Raw genomic sequence first — 24771 nt, forward strand, 5'->3', positions numbered from 1 at the left:
ACCATCTGTGGCAAAAAGTTGAATGGCAAGAGCCAGTAGCATTATTTTCAGGTAGCAAACTAGGAGGGGAGAAAGGGGTAGTCTTTATTTTTTAAAAAAAAAAATCTGTAGCTTATCTCTCTCTCTCTGGGCTGGTGTTTCCCCTTGGAGCTTGGATGGCAAGAAGACCCCTCAAACACACTGCCAAACTTCAATAAACGTATTTCAAACTGATGTGGTCCATTTCACCAACAGAAGAACTCTGGAATCTACCAACAGCTTATTTTTTTGCCTCCAGAATTTCAGACACCCAGAGCATGGTAGGATTCATGAAAACTCACTTTTAAAACCCATCATTAACAGCGTGTGTGTGTTTAGTCGTTTAGTCGTGTCCGACTTCATGACCCCATGGACCAGAGCACGCCAGGCCCTCCTGTCTTCTACTGCCTCCCGGAGTTGTGTCAGGTTCATGTTGGTTGCTTCGCAGACACTGTCCAGCCATCTCATCCTCGGTCGTCCCCTTCTCCTCTTGCCATCACACTTTCCCAACATCAGGGTCTTTTCCAGGGAGTCTTTTCTTCTCATTAGATGGCCAAAGTACTGGAGCCTCAGCTTCAGGATCTGTCCTTCCAGTGAGCACTCAGGGTTGATTTCCTTTAGAACTGATAGGTTTGTTCTCCTTGCAGTCCAGGGGATTCTCAAGAGCCTCCTCCAGCACCACAATTCGAAGGCATCAATTCTTCGGCGGTCTGCTTTCTTTATGGTCCAGCTCTCACTTCCATACATCACGACAGGAAAAACCATAGCTTTGACTATTCGGACTTTTGTTGGCAAGGTGATGTCTCTGCTTTTCAAGATGCTGTCCAGATTTGTCATTGCTTTCCTCCCAAGAAGAAGGCGCCTTTTAATTTCAGGGCTGCTGTCTCCATCTGCAGTGGTCATGGAGCCCAGGAAGATAAAATTTGACACTGCCTCCATATCTTCCCCTTCTATTTCCCAGGAGGTGATGGGACCAGTGGCCATGATCTTAGTTTTTTTGATGTTGAGTTTCAGACCGTTTTTTGCACTCTCCTCTTTCACTCTCATTACAAGGTTCTTTAATTCCTCCTCACTTTCTGCCATCAGAGTGGTATCATCTGCATATCGGAGGTTGTTGATATTTCTTCCGGCAATCTTAATTCCGGCTTGGGTTTCTTCCAGTCCAGCCTTCCGCATGATGTATTCTGCATATAAGTTAAATAAGCTGGGGGACAATATACAGCCTTGCCGTACTCCTTTCCCAATTTTGAACCACTCAGTTGTTCCATGACCAGTTCTAACTGTTGCTTCCTGTCCCACATATAGGTTTCTCAAGAGACAGATAAAGTGGTCAGGCACTCCCATTTCTTTAAGAACTTGCCATAGTTTGCTGTGGTCCACACAGTCAAAGGCTTTCGCATAGTCAATGAAGCAGAAGTAGATATTTTTCTGGAACTCTCTGGCTTTCTCCATAATCCAGCGCAAGTTAGCAATTTGGTCTCAATAAGCAGCTATTAAGCAATACTGCAAAGGCCCAATTAAGTTTCCTCTGAAGTATTTCCTCCTTTGCATGAAGGATTCATGGCCTTGTTAATGGCTTTGCATGAAGGATACAAAGAGTTCCCTGTGCATGGGTCAGGATTCACCATCTCAACCCATTGGCAACTTCTGAGTAGGGTAAAGCCAGAGATGAGCAGTAGACCACCACCCCCTCTGCTTTTACTATTCCGCATTGTTGTTTAGTCATGTCCTACTCTTCGTGACCCCATGGACCAGAGCACGCCAGGCCCTCCTGTTTTCCACTGCCTCCCAGAGTTGGGTCATATTCATGTTGGTACATTGCTTCGATGATGCTGTCCAACAATTTCGTCCTCTCGTCCCCTTCTCATCTTGCCCTCACACTTTCCCAACATCAGGGTCTTTCCCAGGGAGTCTTCTCTTCTCATGAGGTGGCCAAAATATTCCACATACTCTAATAGAAAAGGAACAGAGCTATTCACCCTGCAGGTAAATACCAAGAAAGAGGGTTGCCTGGACCATCAAAGTATTTGATAGAGGCAAGTGTCTTGAGACTTTCAGAACTCACCATATTGTATCACGGAGACTGATTAGGAATTCCAAAGGGTTTTAGAGCTAATCTCTCTCTTTTTTAGGTGACATTTTGGTGACCCAAGACAGGTAACTATCCAGGTGTGTGTTTTTTTAATCTAATAGCTGGTCATTGTCTTGATACGCAAAACAGAGGTCCTCTATTTCATCTTGCCCCCAAATAGTATTTTTTTAAAAAATAGTAATTGCATTCCTCGGCTCCAAAGTAAAAAAAAACATCTTTGTGTTGGACTGTTTTAATTCTGATACAGCGGGGGAGAGTAGGGGTGCCCCTATAAAGATGCAATAGATTAAACCACCCTCCACGCTTGGCCTGCTTCTCTGGACGCCTCCTACTCTGAGCTGGGGAGTTTTGTCCTGAAGTTGGAGGTGATGTTTCTGCTTCCCCCCCCCAAAAAAATAGCTTTTTGAAACGGCAGAGGCAACTCAGACCTTGTGGGAGACACCAAGAGCGCCCCCCCAATATCCTTCTGTTCTTGGGGGGAAACACCCCACTTTAACCCCAGTACAAATACTTCCCAGGGAAAGCATTCAAAATGCTCCGTGCAGGAATAATTGTGCAAAGCAAACTGAAAAGCTGCCCGATGCCTAGCCCTGAAGACGGCGATGTGCTCTGCCTCTAAATAGAGGTGGAAAATGCCGGTGGTAGTGCAAACACATTTATTCAGGATGCATGTGGCAAGTTTCACATTTTTAAAAAAGACAGTAGAGAAGAAAAGGCAGGTAGCATCACTTGGCTCAAGTGGTTGTCTGCAGGAGGGGTGTGTATGTGGGGGGGGGGGAAGTAAGACAAGTAAGTCCCTTGTAGAAAATGGCATGGGATAAAGGAGGATCGTAGCTTGCATTTGTGGGGGACCAAGCACAGCTACAGCTGGGCAGGCACCCATTTAAAAAAAAACGCCTTGTGGAGAAGGACAAGAAGCTGTCACACTGGCCTTCAGTTGGAAATCTGCCTCTCTCCTTTAACTTGGACCAAGAAGGCCCAGGATCGTTGGTGTCTCTACCGGGGAAGTTACAGAAGCCTGTTTTCTTCAAGGAAGATCCATCGGAATGATGTTGGCATCCTTTCACTCAGAAGGACACAAAAATAAAACGGGAGTGAAGTATTTTTCTTTTTAAGTTAAAAAGTCCTCCTTAGAAAGGAGCAGTAAGAACGGGGGCCCCCAGGTTCATGACCAACACCGGCGTGCCCCAAATAGTTCAGGTCCGGCCTTTGGGCAGACAGCCAGCTTCTAGAAGGAGGGCACCGACTGACCGAGGTAAGAGACCTGACCTGAATCATGGACGTGGCAGAAGGCGTGGCCTTGGAGGGCCTTTTTCCGGCACGGCTGTCCGGTCCTGGTGACCGCTTGGCAGAACGGCCTTCCGGAGGCTGAGCCCGTGGACCTGGGAAGGGAGAGTGAGGAGCGATACAGTCAGGGTCGGTCAGATGAAGCGTCCTGTGGAGCTCAGAGGACCGCCTTCATCCCGTAGGATGAGATGGACTCTGTGTCGACAGGAAAGATAAAGCTCCCCGAGGAGCTGGTCTCCCTTGGGGGCGACTTCCTGTCTAACAGGGAGGAAGAAAAGTTCCTTAACTTTCCAGCTCTCGGTAAGTCCGTCAGTTTTGTGGTTATGTGGCGTTAAGTCTATTCCAGGTGAAATCTACAACACCTGATGACCCCCCCCCCATAGGACCGTCTGCACTGCTTCTCTCTCCTCCATCACACCTTAAGAACACCTGCAGGCAGGAAAGACGTCTGGTCCAGCCCGCCTAGTGTCCTCCCCATACCTGCCCATTTTTGCAGTCTTTAGCCTGATGAAGCGTTCAGTCATGTCTGACAGCTGGCACACTTTTTGATACCTGTTTTGATGTTCACAGACAGGGTAGCGATACCAACCACACAAGTGAGGCGTCAAGAGCCAAAACCCTACTGGGAACCCCATGTGAGAAGGAAAGGGGATTTATTTTCGCTGTTCCCTTCCGCCGCCCACTTCAGGCCCGACGAGAGAAGACCCACCCCAAGCGTGACACTTACATATCGCTAGCCATGGACTCGTTGGGGGACGAGGTCCTTGAGTCGGGAAAGGGGCGGAGGCCCCGATGGTGGTGGAATCTTTCCAAGGACGTCTGTCAAGAAAAGAAAGACCATAACACGTGGCATCGTGAGCCCAGAGTACAGAAAAACCACCTTCTGGCCAAGGGAAGAGAGCAGCTTGGATTTCGTTCCAATTTCAGGTGCCAAAGCGGAACTCGGGAAGATCAGCAAAAACAGCCGTGGGCCAACACAGTCCCAGCACAACTTTTCCAACCCAAATTCTAGTGGTTTTTTTTTTTTTTTTGCCAGTCCATCTCCTGAGATTAAAAAGAAAGTACCTGGACTTCCAAGGAAAGCATTAGAAGGAGGGATTCCACAGAAAAATCAAAGATCCATGAATTCCCAATACTGGGAACACACTCTTCTGAAACGTTTGAGAATTCCCTCCCAAGCACCGTGTGCCCAAACCAGAGGGGCCTCTCCTCCCTTCCAAGATACCTCGTGCCGGGTGGATCGGGCCAAGCTGATACGTCGGAGGCTCATTTGATGGACCGAGGGACCCTCCCGAGGCTTCCAGTCTGCAGAAAACAGCACGGTGCTCTCCGTCACCCTTTCCCGGGGAAAAGGCGATAAGTCAGCCCCTTTCTCTGGGGCTTCTTTTCCCAACCGGGATCCCTCTGTAAAAAACAAAGAGCTTGGTTGGCAGGGAGAGAGGATGTGAAGCAGCAGCCACAGGCCTCAATGGGATTGCAAAATTCTTAGAATTGAGGACCAAAATCCTATGGTGTGATTATGGCACCTGCATACAACTCATGCTGGCCAATCGCCTCCAATTAGGGAGTCACCATTTGGTTTCTCGGCTGTGTGTTAGGTCGTTCAACCGACTCACGATGAAGCACCGAAGAGATGATTTGTTAATGAGTCGCAATTTACCTTTGCAGGGTAAATGTACCTTGGCCCTTTAGACTGATGTAGGCATGCAATATGATTAGGATCCAGATATTCATTACAACGAGACTTGCAAGTAAATATTGCTATGTAAGGTGGTCCCCTCACAGTCCCTCTGTCCGTCCAGCTCAGCTCATGCCTAAAGCCTCCCCCCAGCTCTGCAGAGTCCCTCAAAATATCATAAACCTCCGGGGGGGGGGAACCCCAGAAGCCTGCAATTTCTGCTCTGTGCCGCCTTACAGGAAACGCAAAACACATAGAAACCAAGTCCACGCCACTCCTGAAAGCCCAGAACACCCTCTGTTTTGCTCACCTGACAGGTAGCTCACCTCTTCCAGGCTGTCCAGCTCCTCTTTCAAGAGGCCACCATCGCCTTCCCTGCAGAGAAGAAAGGCACCAGGGTGTGTGTGTGTGTGTGTGTGTGTGTGTGTGTGTGTGTGTGTGTGTGTGTGTGTGTGTGTGTGTGTGTGTGTGTGTGTGTGTGTGTGTGTGTGTGTGTGTGAGAGAGAGAGAGAGAGAGAGAGAGAGAGAGAGAGAGAGAGAGAGAGAGAGAGAGAGAGAGAGAGAGATCCTCTTCCCTTGCAGACATGGGACCCTCTAGCCCCTCCACCCCCGAGAATTTCCCCATTAATCTAGAGAGCTGCCACAACCACCCTCCCCACCGCCTGCTGTGACGTCTCAAAGGATCCAAAGTGTCCCATTTGGGGTTGCGCAAACACGGTGTCGGACATGCTGACGACACTACAAAGTGTGCCTCTGGAGCACAGAGTTAGGGAACTCCAATGCCACTTTTAACAGCCCTCCATCTATCCTACGGCCTCCCGTGACCTGTAATTTCACGAGATATTTCATTGTTCTTTGCTGGAAGCTCAGAAAACGACCCCCTGAGTCACCAGTCTCAGCTTCTGGTCCTCTAGAGCAGTGGTTCTTAACGTGGGCAATAATGCCCCCCAGGGGGCGATTTCATTTTTCAGGGGGGGGCGGTAGAACGAAAAGGGGCGGCATGGGGGCGATGGAGCAGAAGGGGAGCGGTAGGGGGGCGCTGGAGCAAGCCAAACCTGTGAAGGCGACTGCAGCCGCAGTGCTGGCAGTAGATCTGGTGCTGCTGCGGCCGCCAGATGATCCAGCTCTTTCTACCTGCCACGTCTCGCCTTTCTCCTTTAGGGGAGCACTGAGTGTGGATCGGGTGGAAGGAAAGGGTCTCCTGGGTCCTCATCCTCGCCCCGTGAAGCGCTGCCTCGCACCCGGGTGGGGAAGGAGACAAGGTAGGTAGGTAGGTAGGTAGGTAGGTAGGTAGGTAGGTAGGTAGGTAGGTAGGTAGGTAGGTAGGTAGGTAGGTAGGTAAGATATCACCTCAGGGAGGGGGGGCGATGATAACTTCCTCAATGGCTCAAGGGGGAGTTTCTTTCAAAAAGGTTAAGAACCACTGCTCTAGAGCAGCCCTTCTCAAAAGCCCCCCCCGAGGGTCCCGGGCCGATTGGAAGGGGGCCACAGACTAGAAAGAAAATTCTTCACACACACACACACACCCAAGCTAATAAGGTTTGTTCTGCAACCTGCACAATCCTGACTTGGCTTCCATTTCTTTTAGGGCCATGGCAAAAAAAACCAACAAATTAGAACGGCTGCTTTAGAGCTTCGGAAGAGAATCTTGCCCACCCTTCCCTGGAAGAGTCCCGGGAACTTCGCCGTCCAGAGCAGATCTTCTCCTTTTCAAGTGTGATCCTTCCCCATCCAGATTCTAACCAAGCTTGCCGTAACTTTCCAGACCAACAGAGTTTTTTTTGCCAAATCAACTGTGAAAAGCAGACTCAGAGCAAGACTGAGTGGCTTTGTTGCCTTTGGGTTTTTTCAGATGCCAGCAGCGGAACCGATTCCCTAGAGATGCCAAGGCTCAGTTTCCTTCCTGCCACAGTTGAGTCATGAGATGACAACCAGCTATGACAGCTATAACAGCGTTCCGTGTCTAGTTGCGCTGGCCCCATGACCACGGAAACTGTCTACGGACAAACGCTGGCTGTATGGCTTGGAAACAAGAATGAGAACCACGCCCTAGAATTGGACACGACTGGTCAAATTGTCAAGGGGAACCTTTACCTATTACAGCTCATCTTTGAAAACAACGTCCCCCCCCACACGGCAACCCCACAATTCAAAGGTGGGAGGACCATTCAAAGTCAGGTCCACCAATAATTAACTGCCCTAAAAGCCTTCGATAGGATCGTTCTGTTCCACGGCCACCGTTCCTTACCTTTCAGGAGTGGAAGTGACGCGGCAGCGCTTGGCATGTTTCAGATCCGCTTCGTGAGGGTGCGCGCCCGGCATTTTCTGGGGAAATGACAGAGACGGTTGAAGGGAGATGCGTTTCCTCCTCAGAGCACTCTGGAAGAATCTTCTGAGCACCCAGTCGCCTAAAGGTAGAAGAACAGGTCGTGACAATGTTGGACCGCAGTTCCCAGAACCACCCAGGCGACAGACAGGGCTTCGGGTTGATCCTGGGAGCGGCGGTCCGAAAGAAAGAAAAATGTGACGCTTCTAAGTGCGCCATCAGAGCATGCTATGTTTTTTTTCTGTGCCATGGGTTGGCAATAGAAGTTGTGAGTGTCTGTTTGACAACAATGACTGAGCCTCCCCATCTTAGGAAGTCTTTAGCAAGTGGAATTCACCGGCGTTAAAGGGAATTCATCAGGATGGCATAAAAAGCAGATTTGCCTTTGCAAAAGGGGGACGTAGCCCACGCACGACCCAAGAAGCACAAGCCCCTTTATTAGGAAGCACCCAATATGGGAGAAGAGGCAAATCCTGACCACAGTGGGGAGCTTACCGCCAGAGCTTAGAAAGCTACTTTCAAAAATGAATATTCCTCTGAATCATTCTAGAACTTGAAAAATAATTCATTGGCCTTCGCTTGTTGCAATGTTAGGGAATAACACTATCGGTGAAGTTGCCCGGTGGCGTTCTTTATTGTCATTTTTTTCTTTAAGAAACAACTGTGGGCTTTTCAGAGAATGTCATAAACCATAAATTGATTCCTGTGGAAATGCCTCTAAACCTCTCCTTTAAAAAGCTACTTGAGAACGCTTTGCGTCCGTGAAGCAACGTAGCTCCCCCCCACCGCCTTAAAACATGACTTTTCCAATGTCACATCCCTACCTCCCTGTTATCCAAAAGCGGTACTTCCTTATGGCCACAACGCTAGTTTTTTTTAATATTTTATTATTTTTTATAACATACATACCTACAAAACAATAACACATAAAACTAAAAAAAATACAAGACTAACAGAGCATACAGGCAGGGAGGTATTTCCCATGCCAGCTTATCTATTATGTAAATTCTGACTACAGAAATAATATATCCATGTGCATCTGCACATGTTATATTCCACATCCCTATTTTGTGTATCTAATTAAGTATCTAAAATCCTAAGTTTATAATAAATTTTGTAAATTCTCTCATCTGCATTTCCATCCATCTAACTCTCATCATAAACATTCCTCATTTCCTCTTTAAAATTACTTATCCACCATAATATCCACACAGGCCCATTCATTCCTCAATGATCTCCATTCTTATAAACAGAAAACTATATGTCTAATCTTGTCAACATAATCACTCTTGCAGTTCACACAGACAACGCTGTTTTTAAACTCATCGCTATGTTTACTGGACTGCAAGATCTGTGAGAAACGGCATGCAGAGGTTTAAAAAAAAAAGAGCCCAGGGCGCACTCACCTGCCACCGTGAACACCAAGAGGCTGGTGAGAGAATGAAACCCCCAGGAAAGGCCTTGGTTGAGCTCAAAGAGGGCGTTCGCCACGACCAGGATGAGCAGCACGGCACGCGGGAGGCCGGGGATCTGCAGGAACGTCATGATGAGGGCCGCCAGGAGGAAGTAACTGCCGTGCAGAACGCAGGTGTAGATGGAGCTCAGGCTGAACCCTGCGGGACGGAAGCAGATCAGTCCATGAGTTCGCTTTTCGCGACAGCGTTGCTCTCCGAGCATCCTCACAAAGCCTGTCTTGGTGTAGCCTCGGCTGTTTGCTCCTCGGGGCAAGGCTCCGACCTGCCTGGCAAGATCCGGGGAGGTCAAGAACCAGGAGACGGCCAGGAACAAGCAAGGAATCAAAGCCGGAAGCGTTCTCCTCCTTCCCTAACTCTGTGTGAAGTAACACTCGCCAAGGCTGGCCCCCCATCTTTGCTGTCCTTCCCCAACCAAGCAAAGGCCAACCAACCAGGCTCAAAACCTGGGGTGGACAGAGCACAGCCTCTCCTCCTCCTCCACCGGCAGCTGTTGGTCTATGCTGGAGAGAACTGGCGAGAATGGGAAGCCATTGGCAGAGTTCCCCTCGGCTCGACCCTCACATAAAGTGGGCTACACCAAGGAAGACCTCTGCCTGGTCTCCATAGGGGCATGCAGCACAAATATGGGAATGAATTACTTTTCACACATTATTTAAAACTCACTCCCCAATTTTCTAGTCCTCATGCCAGGGGTGGTGCTGATGAACACCTTTCGCTTTTCCAACTGCCCTTCCAACAGTCTGTTATCCTTTGATTTTGTTAGTGGCCCATACAACACATGATAAAGCCCCCCCCCCCAAAAAAAGGCAATTGGGTTTACTTATTTAAAATATTTTTGCCCCACCTTTCTCCTTAAAAGGACCCAAGGGGCATTGCATCATTAAAAGACAGTATTTAAACCTAACAACGAGGACACAGATACTAAAAAGCATAAAAATAAATATGTACCATATTAGAAAACCCTTTGAATATGTTTTTGGCAATACTGAAAACACACTCAAAGCAGTAAGGCTCAACCATCCATTAAAAACATCCCACTCAGGTAAGCTGGAGAAGCTTACCTGAAGAGAAAGGCCTTTGCCTGCTTGTGGAAGGACAGCAAAGATGGGGCCAGGCTGGCCTCCAGTGGGAGGGAGTTCCAGAGTCTCAATTTAAGGACTTTATAGCTTAGAACCAACACTCTGAATCCTGCCTAGAAGTGGATCAGCAGCTCATCAAGCTATTGAAACGCATTCATTAACACCAGGCAAGCAAGGGCTTTGCGATATTAAAATAAAAGATTCAAAACAATGCTAAAAACATTTTTTTTAGACTTTGAAAAGCATTGAATATTTCTTGGCAAGAATGCAGCTGAAGGTTTAAAGAGACGTTAAGTGCAGTGACATAACCTGAAGCTGTGGATAGCCACCAATTAATAAGTCCCCAGTTGGCACATGTCTGGAAATTCAGCCGAGGACTCATTCATTAGCAGCTATTTGTGCTCCAAGTGACGCCATTCTACATACACTGGTGTAAATATTCCACTGGATTATATCTATCATAATTGCATCTCTAGGGAGAGAAAAAAAAATAGGTTTTACAGTTTTTAGCACTTAAACAAAACAGCAGATAGGAAAACAGAGGGAAGTACGTTCATCTAAATCTCATTAGCCAACGCATCCTGGCTCCCTGGCTTCTAGTCTACAGCTTTTGCCCCGTCCACCTTGGGTCTAGATGAGCGGGATAGAAATCTAATTAATCAGATTAATAATTCTCTGCTGCACCTTTTCCTTTCTTTCCTACGTTGCCACACTATTACCCACTTCATTTCCACAAATGATCCCAACTCATTCCCCCATCACCAGCCAATCACAGGGATATCCAGAGTTCTGCTAAGTTTCCGGCTCTCATGATAATAATGTTATCCCTCCCTCGGATTGTGCTTCTCTTTCCCGGATGAAGCTTCCCTGGGCAACAGCCTCTAAAACTTTTCCAGGGAGGAGCCCACAAACGCATTCGTCTCTTCCAGCGACAGCAGCCAAGGTTAGGGTGCCCTCTGCGAAAGAGTAACAGGTTTTGTGGGGAAATAGGTTTTTAGGGACCTTGGCCCCTCTTGGACCGTCCTGGCGCAGTGGCAGGCCACCAAAGGGGTGAGCCGTGTGAGCAGAAGAGAGAGAGACTCTTGAATCCCCCAGGAGGAAATCACAGCCGGTGCAGAAATCACCCTTCCAGGCTGCCTCCACTCCATCTACAATTAAGGGAGCGTGTCCCAACCGCAGATTCTTCCACATCACTGTCGTTGTTGGGTGCCGTCAAGTGGCCGCTCCCAACGGAAGGCGAGCCTAGGAATGAGCCGTCTCCAGAATGCTCAGCTCTTGTAGACTCAACCCTGTGGCTTCTTCTTTGAGGGAGTCCGTCCATCTCAGATTGGGGTCTTCCTCTTTTCCTGCTGCCTCCATACTGAAATCTAAGTCAATATTTTCCTATGAGGAAATCAAGTCAATATTTTCCTATGAGAGCGGTTCTTAAGTCAAAATGTTCTTAACTCGAGCCGTTCTTAAGTCAAGACCCCACTGTATTTAGCTGGGGGAGGAAAGACTGTCCATTTAACATGGCCCGCATGTGAACAGATTTGGGATTAGGAATTAAGTTAAACCACCAGAAAAGCCTTTCCCCACAAATTATGAAGTCTTTCAGGGAAACCACAGAATCACTGAATGGGAAGGAGGCCTCTAAGGCCATGGAGCTCAAGGCAGGAATGCAAATTAAAACAGACCTGACATATAGTAATTCAATTTTCTCTTGAAGGCCTCTAAGGTTGGGAGTGCTCACCACCTCCTGAGGTCATCAGATCCACTGTCATGCTGATTGTTTTCTCCCCTGATCATCAGCCTAAACCTGGCTTTCTTTGGCTTGAGCTTATTATTATGCTTTAAGACCCTGATGTTGGGCAGGTGTGGAGGCAAGAGGAGAAGGGGATGACAGAGGACGAGATGGTTGGACAGGGTCAGGGAAGTGACCAACCTGACTTTGACCCAACTCCGGGAGGCCGTGGAAGACAGGAGGGCCTGGCGTGCTCTGGTCCATGAGGGGGTCATAAAGAGTCAGACACGACTGAACGACTAAACAACAACAACATTATTATGTGCTTCGGTGAACAACATTATTATGTGTTCACACACACCGAATTTCAACCTGGATGGTGGAAGGAGAAGGGGGGGCGGAATTTTACACAAACTTTTTGGACCCAAGAGACAGAAGGGGGACTGGGTTCAAGGCATTGACTCTGATGCATTTAATCCAATGCCTTCCCCTTACAGCTAATGAAAAGGAAAGAGACACAAACGGGTAGACAACAAAAAGCAAAACACAAACCAAGATCCCTCCACACAAAGGGAGAAGAAGAGATCCAAGAAAAGGAGTAATGGTAAAAGAAAGATCCAGACCAAGATCTATTTCAATCTGTTTTTCCAACCAGCCATAGGGGGGGAGAGTGGTGTGCACCGTTCCTGGAGGCACTGCAATACCAGGTCGATGCGCGGAGTGGACGGAGCAAGCCCCTCTTCCATCTCCCAGCTCCAAAAATCCATTTAATATGTAGTCCTCAGATAGAGAACGTATCAGATATTAAACTGATAAGAACAGATACTACACTTGATCTTAGCCAAAAGGCCGAGAAGCGATAACTCCACTGGGCCGGAAAACACCGGGGTCTCCGTTTCTGCCGCCCTCCCAGGTGCCCAGGAGCAAGGCCCTGCTCGGAAGTGCCCGGCCCAGCTCCACGACCCACACAGCAGCTAACCCCACACCACGTACTCTGAAAACATTGGGGTTTTCCATCCGGTTTCTCCCACTTTCCTGGGAGAAGCAGATCCTGTGGAAAGGGGCCCTTTCTGCGATCCTTCTGCATTTCTTGGGTCCTCCTGACAGCCATTGGCCGGTAATTAGCATATGCCTTCCTCCTTCCCCATCAAGTGCTGCGATGTTGTCATGCCCTTGGCTGGCCAGCAGGGGTCCCCCACGGGTCACACCGTCTGTGTGTCTGCCTGCAGTCAAGTCTGCCCTGACTTTAGAGCCACCTTTTCCAGGGTAGAGAATACAGACATGCAGGGTTTCCCCTTCCCTCTCCTTCTGGGGTTGCCCTGGGACGGTACAGGGCCTTTTCTCCCAGGAGGCCCAATAGGGGAATCAAACACCCAGCCAGATCCCTAAACTAGGGATCCACAGAGAGGGCAGACCACAAAATAAACCCCAGAGATCAGTTTGCAAAAGAGACACAGTCTTATTGGGGTGGGGGGGAAACTGGGAAGGATGCAAGGGGGGGGATCAGGCCCGGGGGGGGGAAGGACAAGGCAGACAGTGAAATGCTCCCTTCTTGAGAACTGGCCAGCAGGCTGAGGAAATGTTCCAGCCTCTTTATTAAGAGGCTTTGGGGCTCTGAAGGCTGTTGGCTTTCATGCAGTGGCCCTAATATTTGGACTCGATGTGTTTTTGAATTGTTTTGATTTGAGTTGTTTTAAAGGACCACATGTTTTTAAACCGTTCGATACGGCTCTGTCAGCTGACCTGAGAGCCTCCAATATAGGGTGGGCTGCAACGGTTTCAGGAGGTGGTTGAATAGCAGAGCAGAGCTTCAGGGTGTGGTTGCCCAGGTTGGGAGTTTTAATTCCCCCACTGGGCCCTTCCAGGAGAAAAGCACACAGTTATTATTATAACTGCTTTAAATAAAATAAATCAGCCAGTCCTTGTGCAGAGTGTCCTAGATTCCAGAGGAGGATGAAGCTTGCTTGCTTGTTATTTATTTGCTTATTTGTTTACAAGATTTCTTAGCTGCGCCATTACCAGTGGTCTCTGAGCAGTGTACAACAATATTAAAACTTTAAAACCGTTAAAACCATTAACAATAGGCAATATTATAATAATATCCTATATTAAAAACAATCATTAAAACATTAATAAATCCTGCTGCTCATAGGGCCAGCTAAAGAATACTTGCCGTGTATATAGTCTCCCTGCTTATTCAACTTATATGCAGAATACATCATGCAAAAGGCCGGACTGGAGGAATCCCAAGCCGGAATTAAGACTGCCGGAAGAACACTCTGATGGCAGAAAGTGAGGAGGAATTAAAGAACCTCTTAATGAGGGTGAAACAGAAGAGCACAAAAAACGGTCTGAAGCTCAACATCAAAAAAACCTAAGATCATGTCCACTGGCCCCATCATCTCCTGGCAAATAGACGGGGAAGATATGGAGGCAGTGACAGATTTCACTTTCTTGGGCTCCATGATCATTGCAGATGGAGACAGCAGCCATGAAATTAAAAGACGCCTGCTTCTTGGGATGAAGCAATGATGAACCTAGACAGCATCTTAAAAGCAGAGACATCACCTTGCTGAAAAAGGTCCGCATAATCAAAGCTATGGTTCTTCCAGTAGTGATGTATTGGAAATGAGAGCTGCACCATAAAGAAAGTTGACCGCCGAAGAACTGATGCTTTTGAATTGTGGTGCTGGAGGAGACTCTTGAGAGTCCCCTGGACTGCAAGGAGAACAAACCTATCCATTCTGAAGGGATTCAAGTCTGAGTGCTCACTGGAAGGCCAGATCCTGAAGCAGAGGCTCCAGTACTTTGGCCATCTCATGAGAAGAGAAGAATCCCTGGAAAAGACCCTGATGTTGGGAAAGTGTGAAGGCAAGAGGAGAAGAAGGGGACAACAGAGGATGATTAGATGGATGGACAGGGTCACCGAAGCGACCCAACTCCAAGAGGCAGTGGAAGACAGGAGGGGCTGCTCTGATCCATGGGGTCACGAAGAGTCGGACATGACTTAACATCCTATCACCCCTCAGTCCTCTTTTCTCAAAGCAAAACAGGCCCAGTTCTTCCAGCCTTTCCTCCTCAGGCTTGGTTTCCAGCCCCCAATCCTCCTCCTCCCTTGCTCCAGTTTGTCAGCCTCTTTCCTGAAGTGCGGTATCGGTATCCTGAAGTGCAGTGCGGTATCCGTAAGTGGACCCAACAGAAATCCACCAAGAAGATTGCTTTGGTTTGATTTCACTTCCCAGCTCCAGGGAAAAACACCAACGCACACAGGTGGCGGAAGGAGAAGGAGGGGGGGACAGATTTTACGCAGCCTTTTTGGACCCAAGAGACAGAAGGAGGACTGGCGGATATGCATTTCCACAACACACACCTCCCATGGGTTTCCATTCCAGCGAATGAAAAGGAAAGTCACACAAAAGGGTACAGAACAGAAAGTGAAACACAGAATCAAGACCTCTCCACACAAAAGGAGAAGAAGAGATCCAAGAAGAGGTGTAAGGATAAAAGAAAGATCCATTTCAATCTGCTTTTTGAACCAGCCACAAGGGGGGGAGAGTGGTGTGCACCGTTCCTGGAGGCACTGCAATACCAGGTCGATGCGCGGAGTGGACGGAGCAAGCCCCTCTTCCATCTCCCAGCTCCAAAAATACATTTAATATATAGTCCTCAGATAGAGGACGTATCAGATATTAAACTGATAAGAACAGATACTACACTTGATCTTAGCCAAAAGGCCGAGAAGCGATAACTCAACTGGGCCGGAAAACACCGGGGTCTCCCTTTCTCCCACCCTCCCAGGTGCCCAGGAGCAAGGCCCTGCTCGGAAGCGCCCGGCCCAGCTCCACGACCCACACGGCGGCTAACCCCACACCACGTACTCTGAAAACATTGGGGTTTTCCATCCGATTTCTCCCACTTTCCTGGGAGAAGCCGATCCTGTGGAAAGGGGCCCTTTCTGGGATCCTTGTGCATTTCTTGGGTCCTCCTGACAGCCATTGGCCGGTAATTAGCATATGCCTTCCTCCTTCCCCATCAAGCGCTGCGAAGCTGTCATGCACTCAGCTGGCCAGCAGGAGTCCCCCATGAGTCACACCGTCTGTGTGTCTGCCTGCAGTCAAGTCTTCCCTGACTTAGGCATTTAGGCAATTTTCCCAGGATTTCACAACATCCCTTTTTGTTTTAAGTCGGGCGGACAAAAAGACAGAGAACGAGCCACACCCAAAGCTGAAGGCTGGTTGGTGCAGGAATATTTTAAAAATCGTCCCCTCTATTTGAACAGACTTTTGAAGAGTTTCCCAACAACGACTAGAAATAGGTTGGGAATTAAAGCACCACTGCATTTCATTGGACCTCTTAATGGCATTTTCCGTAAAACTAAAATCCTCCTCCTCCTCCAGCAGAGAGAACCTTCCAAGAGGCACCGACACCATATTCGAAGTCTGCCTGAAGGACAGCCACTGCTACTTCCTTGAAGTCCCTTCCCTGTTTTGCAAAGACGGCCGATTTACCTGCCCAGGTGATGAACCTTTGGATATGCTGCAGCTGCGCCCCCAACTTGCTCTGCATCCGCTCCATGGTGGACAAGACCAGCCCGAGGCTCTCGTTCAGTTTTTGCAGTTTCTTCATTAATTCCTCATAATATTGGGTGGTCTGGTTCTGATAGGTCAGGAACGAGCCCAAGCCGATCTCTGGCAAGATCACAAGAAGGATCATAATTATGATGTGCTGCCAAACGAATTCAAACTTAGGGTGATCCCTTTTCAGGGTTTCTTAGTAGAGAGACACACAGAAGGGGTTCCCCCCTTTCCCCTTCTTCCTGCGGTGCCCTGGGACTGTCCAGCTTTTGCCCAGGGCCACCCAGGCTGGCTCTCTACTCACAGGGAGGCAGCACTGGGGATTTTCAAACTCCCAACCTCTGGCTCCATAGCCCGATTCCTAACTCACTGAGCTATTGAGCCAACTCTCTGAGATAAGGGTGATTTAATAATCAAAATTCAAGACATCAAACATTAGTTTTTTTTAAAATCTCTATTAGAAGCCAAACATTGTAGATTCAGAAGGCAGTGGACGGGCAGCCTTGCCCAGTGATTGGGGCACCAGAGGACAGGACGAGCTTGAGATACGAACCGATTTTGGCATAGACTTCTTGGGCTCCACGCTGTACTTCGGCCAGATCTTTCAGGATAGCTTGGTGGCCCTCTCGCAGATCGGCGCCCTGGCTGTTGAGATGACCACTCACGTTTTCTGCCGGAAGAGAACCATGTTGGAAACCCACCCATTGCACATGACATAACGGGGGGGGGGCATTTCCAGCACTGGGAAAATTCATTCTGTACATACAACGGGCTTCCTCCAACGCAGGCGGGAGAGCTCCTGGTTCCTTTGAGCTCTTTCCCCCCCCTCACCTCTCTTCCCCCCTTGTGCCTTTTTTTTTTAAAAAAAGTGGAAAAGCCACAGAATGACACACTCCTCGTTTAAGAGCAACGCAGGACTGGAAGTGGTGGGGCCAAACCACATGACCAGGAAAGTTGTTTGTGTTGGAAAATAACAGGGCTCCCCGGCAAAGCGTAGGGACAGAAGGACATGCCCCCCCTCAAGCAAAACAGTAGCAGGGGACCACAAGGACCAGGGATCACTGCACACAAAAGACTAGCGAATGACACCCATCAATCACAGTGACAGATAATCTCCCTCCCTTATCACAACAATACACCGACAACAAAAAACACACTGATCACCTTAATCACCCAATCTCCTGAAAAGAACAAAAAGCTGATCCCACAGCTACAAACAGTCAACTATCCCACACACTACACCAGAACACAGAGTTCTAGCTCTTGTCCTCTGAAGATGCCAGCCACCGAGATTGGCAAACCATTAGGAAGAATAAAGCATGACAGCCAGCAGAATCGCTTGCAAACGATTGCCTTTTCAAGCTGTGCAAGGCGGTAGGATTCTGCGTGGTGGGGACAGCGCCAGGGTGCCCTCCTCAAGACCGCTTTGCCCCTTGCTGTTTTTCCCTCACCCATTCTCTTCACGATGCCCTCGATCAGCCGGGCCACCTGTTGCTGCCCACTGGCAATCAGGGCTTTCTCCTCTGCCAGCTGAGCCAGGTTGCCTTGTATGGACGCCTCCATCTGTTCTTGGCTGTTCTGGAATCTCTCCTGCTGGACCAGGAGGTCCTGCTGGCCACTCGCCACCTTCTCCAGGGACTCAGAGGTCAAGGTTTTCAGCTCTTCTTGGCCATTCTGCGGAGGGTGGGGGAAAATCAAAATCGTCAGAAGGAACTGCAGCTACAGTGAGAATTCAAAGATGACGTTGAAAGAAGCAGGAGAGACACCCCAGCGAAGACCCACAAGGAAGGCGGGTCAGAGGCGAGGGGGAGAGAAAACAAGCAGAGCATCCAGGCAGGAAGTCTTGGAGCATGCATGGAAATAAACAGGAAAGAAGGAAAAAGAAGGAAGGGACAGGAAAGCTGATAAGAGGTGAGGAAAACTCGGGAGAAACTGCTAAGACCTCATTGCATGCAGTGAAGTAGGCGCGAGTATGAAAGAACTGATGCAAAAAACAGTTTAATTTTTAAGATGCCATAAATCTCCTTGTGGTGGTTATTTTTCTGTGCTTGCTAGTTTTTGCAAAATGCAGCCGCTGCTCTCCAAGACAAGGGATTGGAAAAGCTGCAGCTTTTTGCACCCACTTCCTAGAAAACAGCCTGGAAATGGATGCAAGCTTTTGCATCAGTGGCTCCTTCCCTCCTGTTCCCTCAGGTTCCTCACCCTTATCCCCCAACGCCCATCCCAGCAGGTTTCGGAAAAGCATGGAACAATATAATGGCCAGAACACCACGGGGAAACTGTGCCAACCTCCACCGTAATTGTGTCAACTACAGTGGCAGAAAATGGCTGCCAGCTGACCACCCGGCTGACCACCCTTCTGAACTGTGCGCTGCTCACGGCAGCTTGACGTGCAACCAGTTATGCCAGTGGCAACGTGTTCTTGAGTGGCCCTTGGTTGTTGCAGCGAATGGGATGACACGGACCGCAACATAAAGCGGTCCCAATAGGATCCTGGCCTGTCTCTCTGGATCCACCGCTCTTTTTGCAGCCTCAAGATCTTTTGCGTGCAAAAACGTTTGGCCCGGCCTGTCCTGTTTTCTCTCTTTTTTAACAGGTTCTCAGAACAGCGCTTCTGGGCTCCTGGGTTTTATGGAAAACACGACTTTGCCACCACCAAGCCCCCTCCAAACAAACCCGAAGAGCCTCCCCCCACCCCACAAAACCCTTTTTTGGTTTTTTAAAAATGGCTCTTTCTAGGCCTGGCGCTGCCTCTCATGGGGGGGGGGGCTGGAGGCTTGCCTTTTTCCCCCTCCAACCCCTGTGGGATCTCTCTCCTGCTCCTCCCTTTCAGGGGACGCTTCTGGGTTGGTGTTCCTTTCCCTGAAAAAGCGCCTACTTTGATGCCTTTCAAGCACCAGGCACAGACGTTCGCAATTTCCAATATTATTCATTTACTTTGAACCTTCTGTCAGACGGAATGCATTTTGTTCCTTCTCTTTTTACAGCCACTTCTAATCTGCACCCTGTCCTGTTCGTGGTCATCACCTCTTTAGCCAGGATGTGAGCCACCCTCCGGCGGTGGGGAGAGTAAAACACTCCGGCCACAATCCAATCGCGGATTTATGCCTGCATAAGGTGAGACGGTCTCAGCCACGGCATCACATTGGCCAACAAATAAAATGGTCCTTTTTGCATTCTTAGGCACACGCTCAGGAAGGCAAAAAGCACTTTATTAGGGGCCATGTACCACGGGCAACATGGGCCGTTTCCCTGATGCAGGTTTGTCACTCCCACCAAGAACACCACCAAACTGGGTTCCACAGACTCATGGGGGCCACCTCTGGCTATTGATGAACCCCCCCCCCATGGCGGAAGCTGAGGGAATGCTGCAGCTGTGCCACAGACAGACCTTCAGTGCCTTCATAGCCTCCAGCTGGCCAACCGCCGTAGAGACCAGCGCGTTGACGGTGTGTTCAGCCCGGCGCTTGAACTGCATCTGGCGGGTGGCGTAGCAGACAGCGCGCGCTCGGTTGCTCACGATGTGGTAGGCGTTCCAAGTATCAGGATCCATCTCCGCCGTGCATTCAGCCAGGGTCTGTTGGAAGGAAAGGTGCGGGGGGACTGTGATTGACCGGGGGGGGGGGGGAGAAGGGCATCTGAGATTGCAAAATTCTTGAGGGGGGGCACAGTTTTACTTTCGCAGGTTGTCCCCTCCATCAAAATCGAGAAGTCGCTGTAGATCTGTAGGCTCAGATCCCTCCTTACGGGTAGATCCGCAAACCTCCCGACTTACCATATCCGCAGAGCACAGGTAAGTCCTCCGACCCTCCACGCTGGCCTGGCAGTTGAAGAGGGACACCCCAAGTTTGGCCAGCTCTTCCTCTGTAAGGGCCGTGCAAGATGACCGGAGCTGGGCGATCACCTAGCAACAAGGTCAAGGAGAAAGGAGAAGAACCGGAGGGGGGAGAGCGATTCCTTCACTGTCGACAAGACGTCTGGGAGCAAAAGGGGATTTTTTAAAAGGTAGACGGTAAATCTGAAGCACCCTGTATCTTTTTCTTAATGCCTTTCATGCCTGGATAATTAGCTACAGACGTTGTAAAGGCCATTATTTATCCCAGGCTTCTTTGAGAGGACCACGCACTGGCATGAAAAAGGAGAACATTTTTGGAAACGGCTGTCCATCTATTATATAGCAGTGCAAAGGTGGGGGGGCTCACTTAGCATCAGGGCTACCAGGTAGCCCCAGTAATGAAGGAGTCCCACAGTCATGGGGACCTGCCTCACTAAGCATGATGGGGCTCAAGTTATTAAGTCCCAATGGGCTTAAGTAGCCGAGTCAATGTCGACTCAGCTTTCCATCTTTCTGAGGTCTGTCAATGGGGAGTACCCAGCTTGCTGGGGAGTGAGAGGCCAAGCGTAGCCTGCATAATTAAATTGCAAACGGCCCACAGCGTGCTTTAAGCACTATGGGGCAATATATAAGCAGCACAGTTTGTTTCTTTACTGCCCCAGGGAATCAAGATGACACTGTACCATTTTGCTGCAGTTTTTGTCTTGTAATCCTCTACCTGGTAAAATACTTGGGAACTGGGAAAGACCACCTCCACCTGTTCTAAAGTTGCCTCAAATCTCTAGAAAGCAGGATGCTGGAAACCCCCAAACAACTTTATTTTAGCGTTGCCCTGGGGGCAAGACCCCTAGCCCACTATGCTAAGGCACAAGCAAACCTTATGGTGACAGGCGTCGAGGGGTGAGAGCTGCCACCGCTGGGCTTCGGCCAGGAACCCCTCATCTGCTGTGGTCATCTCAAAAGGGACAGGCCCCAGATTTCCAGGATCGGGAGGAGGTGTGGGGTCTGGAGCGGGCGCTGGGGTCGCAGTCCGAGTGAACCAGCTGAAAAACCCAAAGGAGGGGGCAGCAGCCCAAAGCAGGAGGAGCGGAAGGAACAGGGCCCAGCGCCCGAGGGGGAGCATCTTCGGAACACACTCTGCAAGAGAGAGAAAGCAAACTTGCCACAGCCTCTTCACGGGGAGAAAATAGAGGTCACGCCTGGAAACTTCCCACGTCTGCTCCAAAACAAATCCACACACCCCACATGAAGAACCCCCAAGAACGAGCGTGCAAAATGGCTCAGCTTTTTCCTTTTTGCCTAAGTAAGAAGGGCTCGGTTTTCGCTCCCTTCTCCTAGTGTCATACAAATCCACTTAGCAGTGCAGCAAACAGTGTAGTTCAACCTTCCCGCTGAAAAAAATTTTCTCTGACCTTTGCATTCTGGAGGCTTGCATAAAACATAATCCATATGCAAAAGGGAAAAAAAATTCAGAATCCCGAGTAAGGGTTTCTCTGTGCTAATCCGCCCGTGTAATTTCATATAATCCAACACAGTGCATGCTTTTAAACCTTGTGGAATAAAAACAACAGATTGGCAGCAATGACAGCTTTCGGTTCATGAAGGAGGGCCTTTGGCCTTTCAGGTAAGGGCTAAGCTAACCATCTTCTAACCTGCTAAACGGCTATCATTGTTTACTTAAATTCAGGAAAAGTGAACAGCTAAGAAAATCCCGCAGATGGGAGGTGTCCAGAAGCCTTTCCAGTTCAGCATTTTGACGCCACAATGGTTAACCAGATGCCTCTGGAAGCGCAGCAGGAAGACCTGAACTCTGTCCTGGACCCATCCACAGTTGTTGTTTAGTCGTGGTCCACATCCACTAGCAACTAGCAAACAAACACATGCAACTTCCCATCCAGGAGTTAAGTAAGTTACTGTTATTACGACAAGCCGTCTTACTTATATCAATGAATAACTAAATGTTCTGCTCCTCTTAGGTTACTGGACCATTTGCAAGAATAACCGGCGAGAAAAATTCGTATTCGTTGTTGGGAGAATACGAATTCCTTCCTTCTGGAAGGAAGACGACAGGAATGGGCCTCGTGGGATTCTTCAGACAGGGAGAGAGAACATGTAGCAACTTCTCTAGAGTAGAGCAGAGCTCCTGGGAGAAAACCCCTCTCTGGGAGGGGAGAGTGGAAGGCCAAGAAGAGGTGGGGGTGTAGATTTTAGCAGCAGAGCAATATGGATGAAGGGGCTGAGTGTTCATTGGAATGCCCGAGAGAAAGAAAAACTTCTTTTTTTCCCCTGACACAGCACAGAAACCTCTCAAACAAAAAAAAAAGAGGCAAGAAATTTGTGGCTCATTCAAGGCTGTTATATTTTGATGCAGAACAAGTTTTTTTTCCTGGACTCCCTCCAAGAAAGCCCACATTAAAATACAGCACTTCATCTTTAGTTTATTCGGCCGTAGAGCCTGAGGTTGGGTGTTCAATTCCCTCCTGCCCTTCCAGCGAGAAGAGCCAGCCTGGGTGGCCTTGGGCCAGCGGCACCGTCCCAGGGCGCCCCCAGGAAGAAGGGGAAAGGGGGAACCACTTCTGAATATTCTCTCCCTGGGACACCTTGAAAAAAGTCACCCTAAGTCAGAATTTGACTTGATGGCCCTTGTTTATTTTGTTACTTAACCCTGAAGGCACCGCAACATTTTTATCTCCTGCAACGTGTTGTGTTTTGTCTCATCTGGTGCACACACTGACACGGCTACTTCTCTGAAAGCCCCATTATGTAGAATGTAATTAAGTTTAACTAGTTACTTTTCGGGAGGACCAGCAATGTCATGTGTAGTTGCCAATATACCTTCTAAGTGTAAGAAATAGCACCTTCTTCACTTGGGTGCTACTATGAATACTGTACCTAGTTATTTCCAACAGTATCTCTTCAGAGGCGCATTTAACAGGAATTTTTCTCTTACGAGTCCTAAGCGATCAGGGAAGCGTTCTTTAATTTTGCCTTTTACTGTATATTTTTGCAAATATTTTCAAGTCACCGTATCAGACGAGGTCAGTAGAGGAACCAAAGAGTCGTTCTCTATATTGTTCTCTGAGTTGGTAAGGGCAACGGAATGCATCCACAGTGTTTGCTGGAGTAAATACATGCACGATGGCCACAATCAGAACAATTAAAAAACTATCGATGCTAGGCGTCTAAGTGGCATGAGATTAGACACTGAGAATGTAAGCAGGTTGGAACATTCGTAAAAGGTGTATCTGTTGTTGCGGCCTGTGTCAATTTTGCTTGTAGATAATGACGCAACTTTGCCCCATGGTGGAAAAATCCCTGTAGATGTGGGTCCTTTCCATCCCACTACATACTTGATAATGTTGTTTTAAGAGGATTGCTGCTTTGGTGGAGGGCTATTGTTCTGGGGAGATTACATTATTGGCCTCTACAATAGATGAAAGCTGCCCAGTGTGTGGGATACATTCCAGGTCAATAGCCCTCAAAAGAAAGGTAGAGACAGAACTGACCCTAACCAACCTTGGGGCCATCACATATTCTTGGACTACAACTCCCAGAAGCCTTCACTACTAGCTGTGTGGCCAGGATTCCTGAGCGGTGTAGCCGCAGAGCATCTGGGGGAGCCCAGGATGGGAAGCATTGCATGTCCCTGGGAAGTACTGTCGGCCTGTGAGCAGCCCAGGAAGAAACCAGCTTTCAAACAGCTGGGATAGACTGCGTTGGAAAAAGGATGCTCGTGCCCAGAAAATATTGATCCTCTTTGCTGCCTGTTTTTGAGACAGGCTCTGAAGATGGTTTTAAGGCAATGGGTTTCTTTGAAACAAAGGACTGATACACTATTTTATGGGTCAAAGTAGGATGTGCAGGTCATCTTTGTTGGCTTTCACTGGAGTTTTATTCATTTTGGGATGGAGATGAAGCTAAAAAACTAAGTGAACTCCTATGAAGAAAATAAAGAAATTCAAGCCATTTTTGAGACTTTCATAAAAGATGGGGCAGCAGTTTTCCCAAGAGTAATAATAATAGTGATATTCTATAACACCACTTCCAAATCAGAGGCCAAGCCACATTATTATTATTATTATTATTATTATTATTATTATTATTATTATTATTATTATTATTATTATTATTATTATTATTATTATTATTATTATTATTATTATTATTATTATTATTATTGCTGCTGCTTCCCAGGGCATTTACCTATCATTATGATTATGTTATTGATTCTTCTTTCACACTTAACTAATTTACTGTTTTTATCTTTTTACTCTTGTGCCTCTAACGATGTTAATTTTTCTCGCAGAAAGGTGGAACCAGAAGTATCTAAAATAAACAGAAAAAACAAGATTTTTGTTTTTTTCTGGGGCGGGAGGCCATTCCTCACTGCTGGAGCAAAACCTATTGGGGGGGACACCCCCCCAATATTCCCCCCCGCCGGGGTCCTTCCTCACCTGCCCGCCTGCCTACCTGCCTCCCGCAACTCGCTACGCCTCCACCGCCTCCGCGCAACACCGCATTGTAAACGCCGCGGGGCGGGAAAAAAGGGCCCGGTCCATTTATGGAAAACTCCCGCGGGTGACGTCACCAGCGTCCCTGCCAATCCGCAGCCTAGGAAGGAGGGGCGGTTGTATTCGCTGCAAGCTTTCCATTCATGAAAGAGGGCGGGGTTTCGCCAGATGAA

At 48.5% G+C, this 24771-nt stretch overlaps 1 protein-coding gene and 2 non-coding genes across 3 annotated transcripts; all 3 read right to left on the reverse strand.

The window, feature by feature from the left end:
* Window positions 1-3003: 3003 nt before the first annotated feature.
* On the reverse strand, window positions 3004-24645 carry LOC110071071 (protein brambleberry). The gene is made up of 13 exons (XM_078392038.1): window positions 24558-24645; window positions 20965-21224; window positions 20028-20156; window positions 19644-19829; window positions 17704-17926; window positions 16806-16922; window positions 16187-16366; window positions 8808-9014; window positions 7324-7483; window positions 5386-5450; window positions 4623-4801; window positions 4125-4216; window positions 3004-3492 (listed from the first exon to the last, which is right to left on the reverse strand). Exons 2-13 carry the CDS (start codon window positions 21208-21210, stop codon window positions 3339-3341), a joined length of 1938 nt encoding a protein of 645 aa, XP_078248164.1. The 5' UTR covers window positions 21211-21224; window positions 24558-24645; the 3' UTR covers window positions 3004-3338.
* Window positions 12349-12539, reverse strand: LOC140707192 (U2 spliceosomal RNA). Its single transcript, XR_012087125.2, has one exon. It is a non-coding gene; the product is annotated as a U2 spliceosomal RNA (small nuclear RNA).
* LOC140707193 (U2 spliceosomal RNA) lies at window positions 15234-15424 on the reverse strand. Its single transcript, XR_012087126.2, has one exon. It is a non-coding gene; the product is annotated as a U2 spliceosomal RNA (small nuclear RNA).
* Window positions 24646-24771: the final 126 nt, after the last annotated feature.

This window comes from Pogona vitticeps, chromosome 4 (genome assembly GCF_051106095.1).
Source record: "Pogona vitticeps strain Pit_001003342236 chromosome 4, PviZW2.1, whole genome shotgun sequence".
In the NCBI taxonomy this organism is placed as follows: Eukaryota; Metazoa; Chordata; class Lepidosauria; order Squamata; family Agamidae; genus Pogona; species Pogona vitticeps.

Coding starts and splice junctions, on each gene's coding strand:
- LOC110071071 (XM_078392038.1), bottom strand. CDS start 21,210: ATGCTCCCCCTCGGGCGCTGGGCCCTGTTCCTTCCGCTCCTCCTGCTT. Junction 16,367..16,805: donor AGAAGTCTATGCCAAAATCG/GTTCGTATCTCA, acceptor TGATCTTGCCAG/AGATCGGCTTGGGCTCGTTC. Junction 4,217..4,622: donor CCCGATCCACCCGGCACGAG/GTATCTTGGAAG, acceptor TTTTCTTGACAG/ACGTCCTTGGAAAGATTCCA.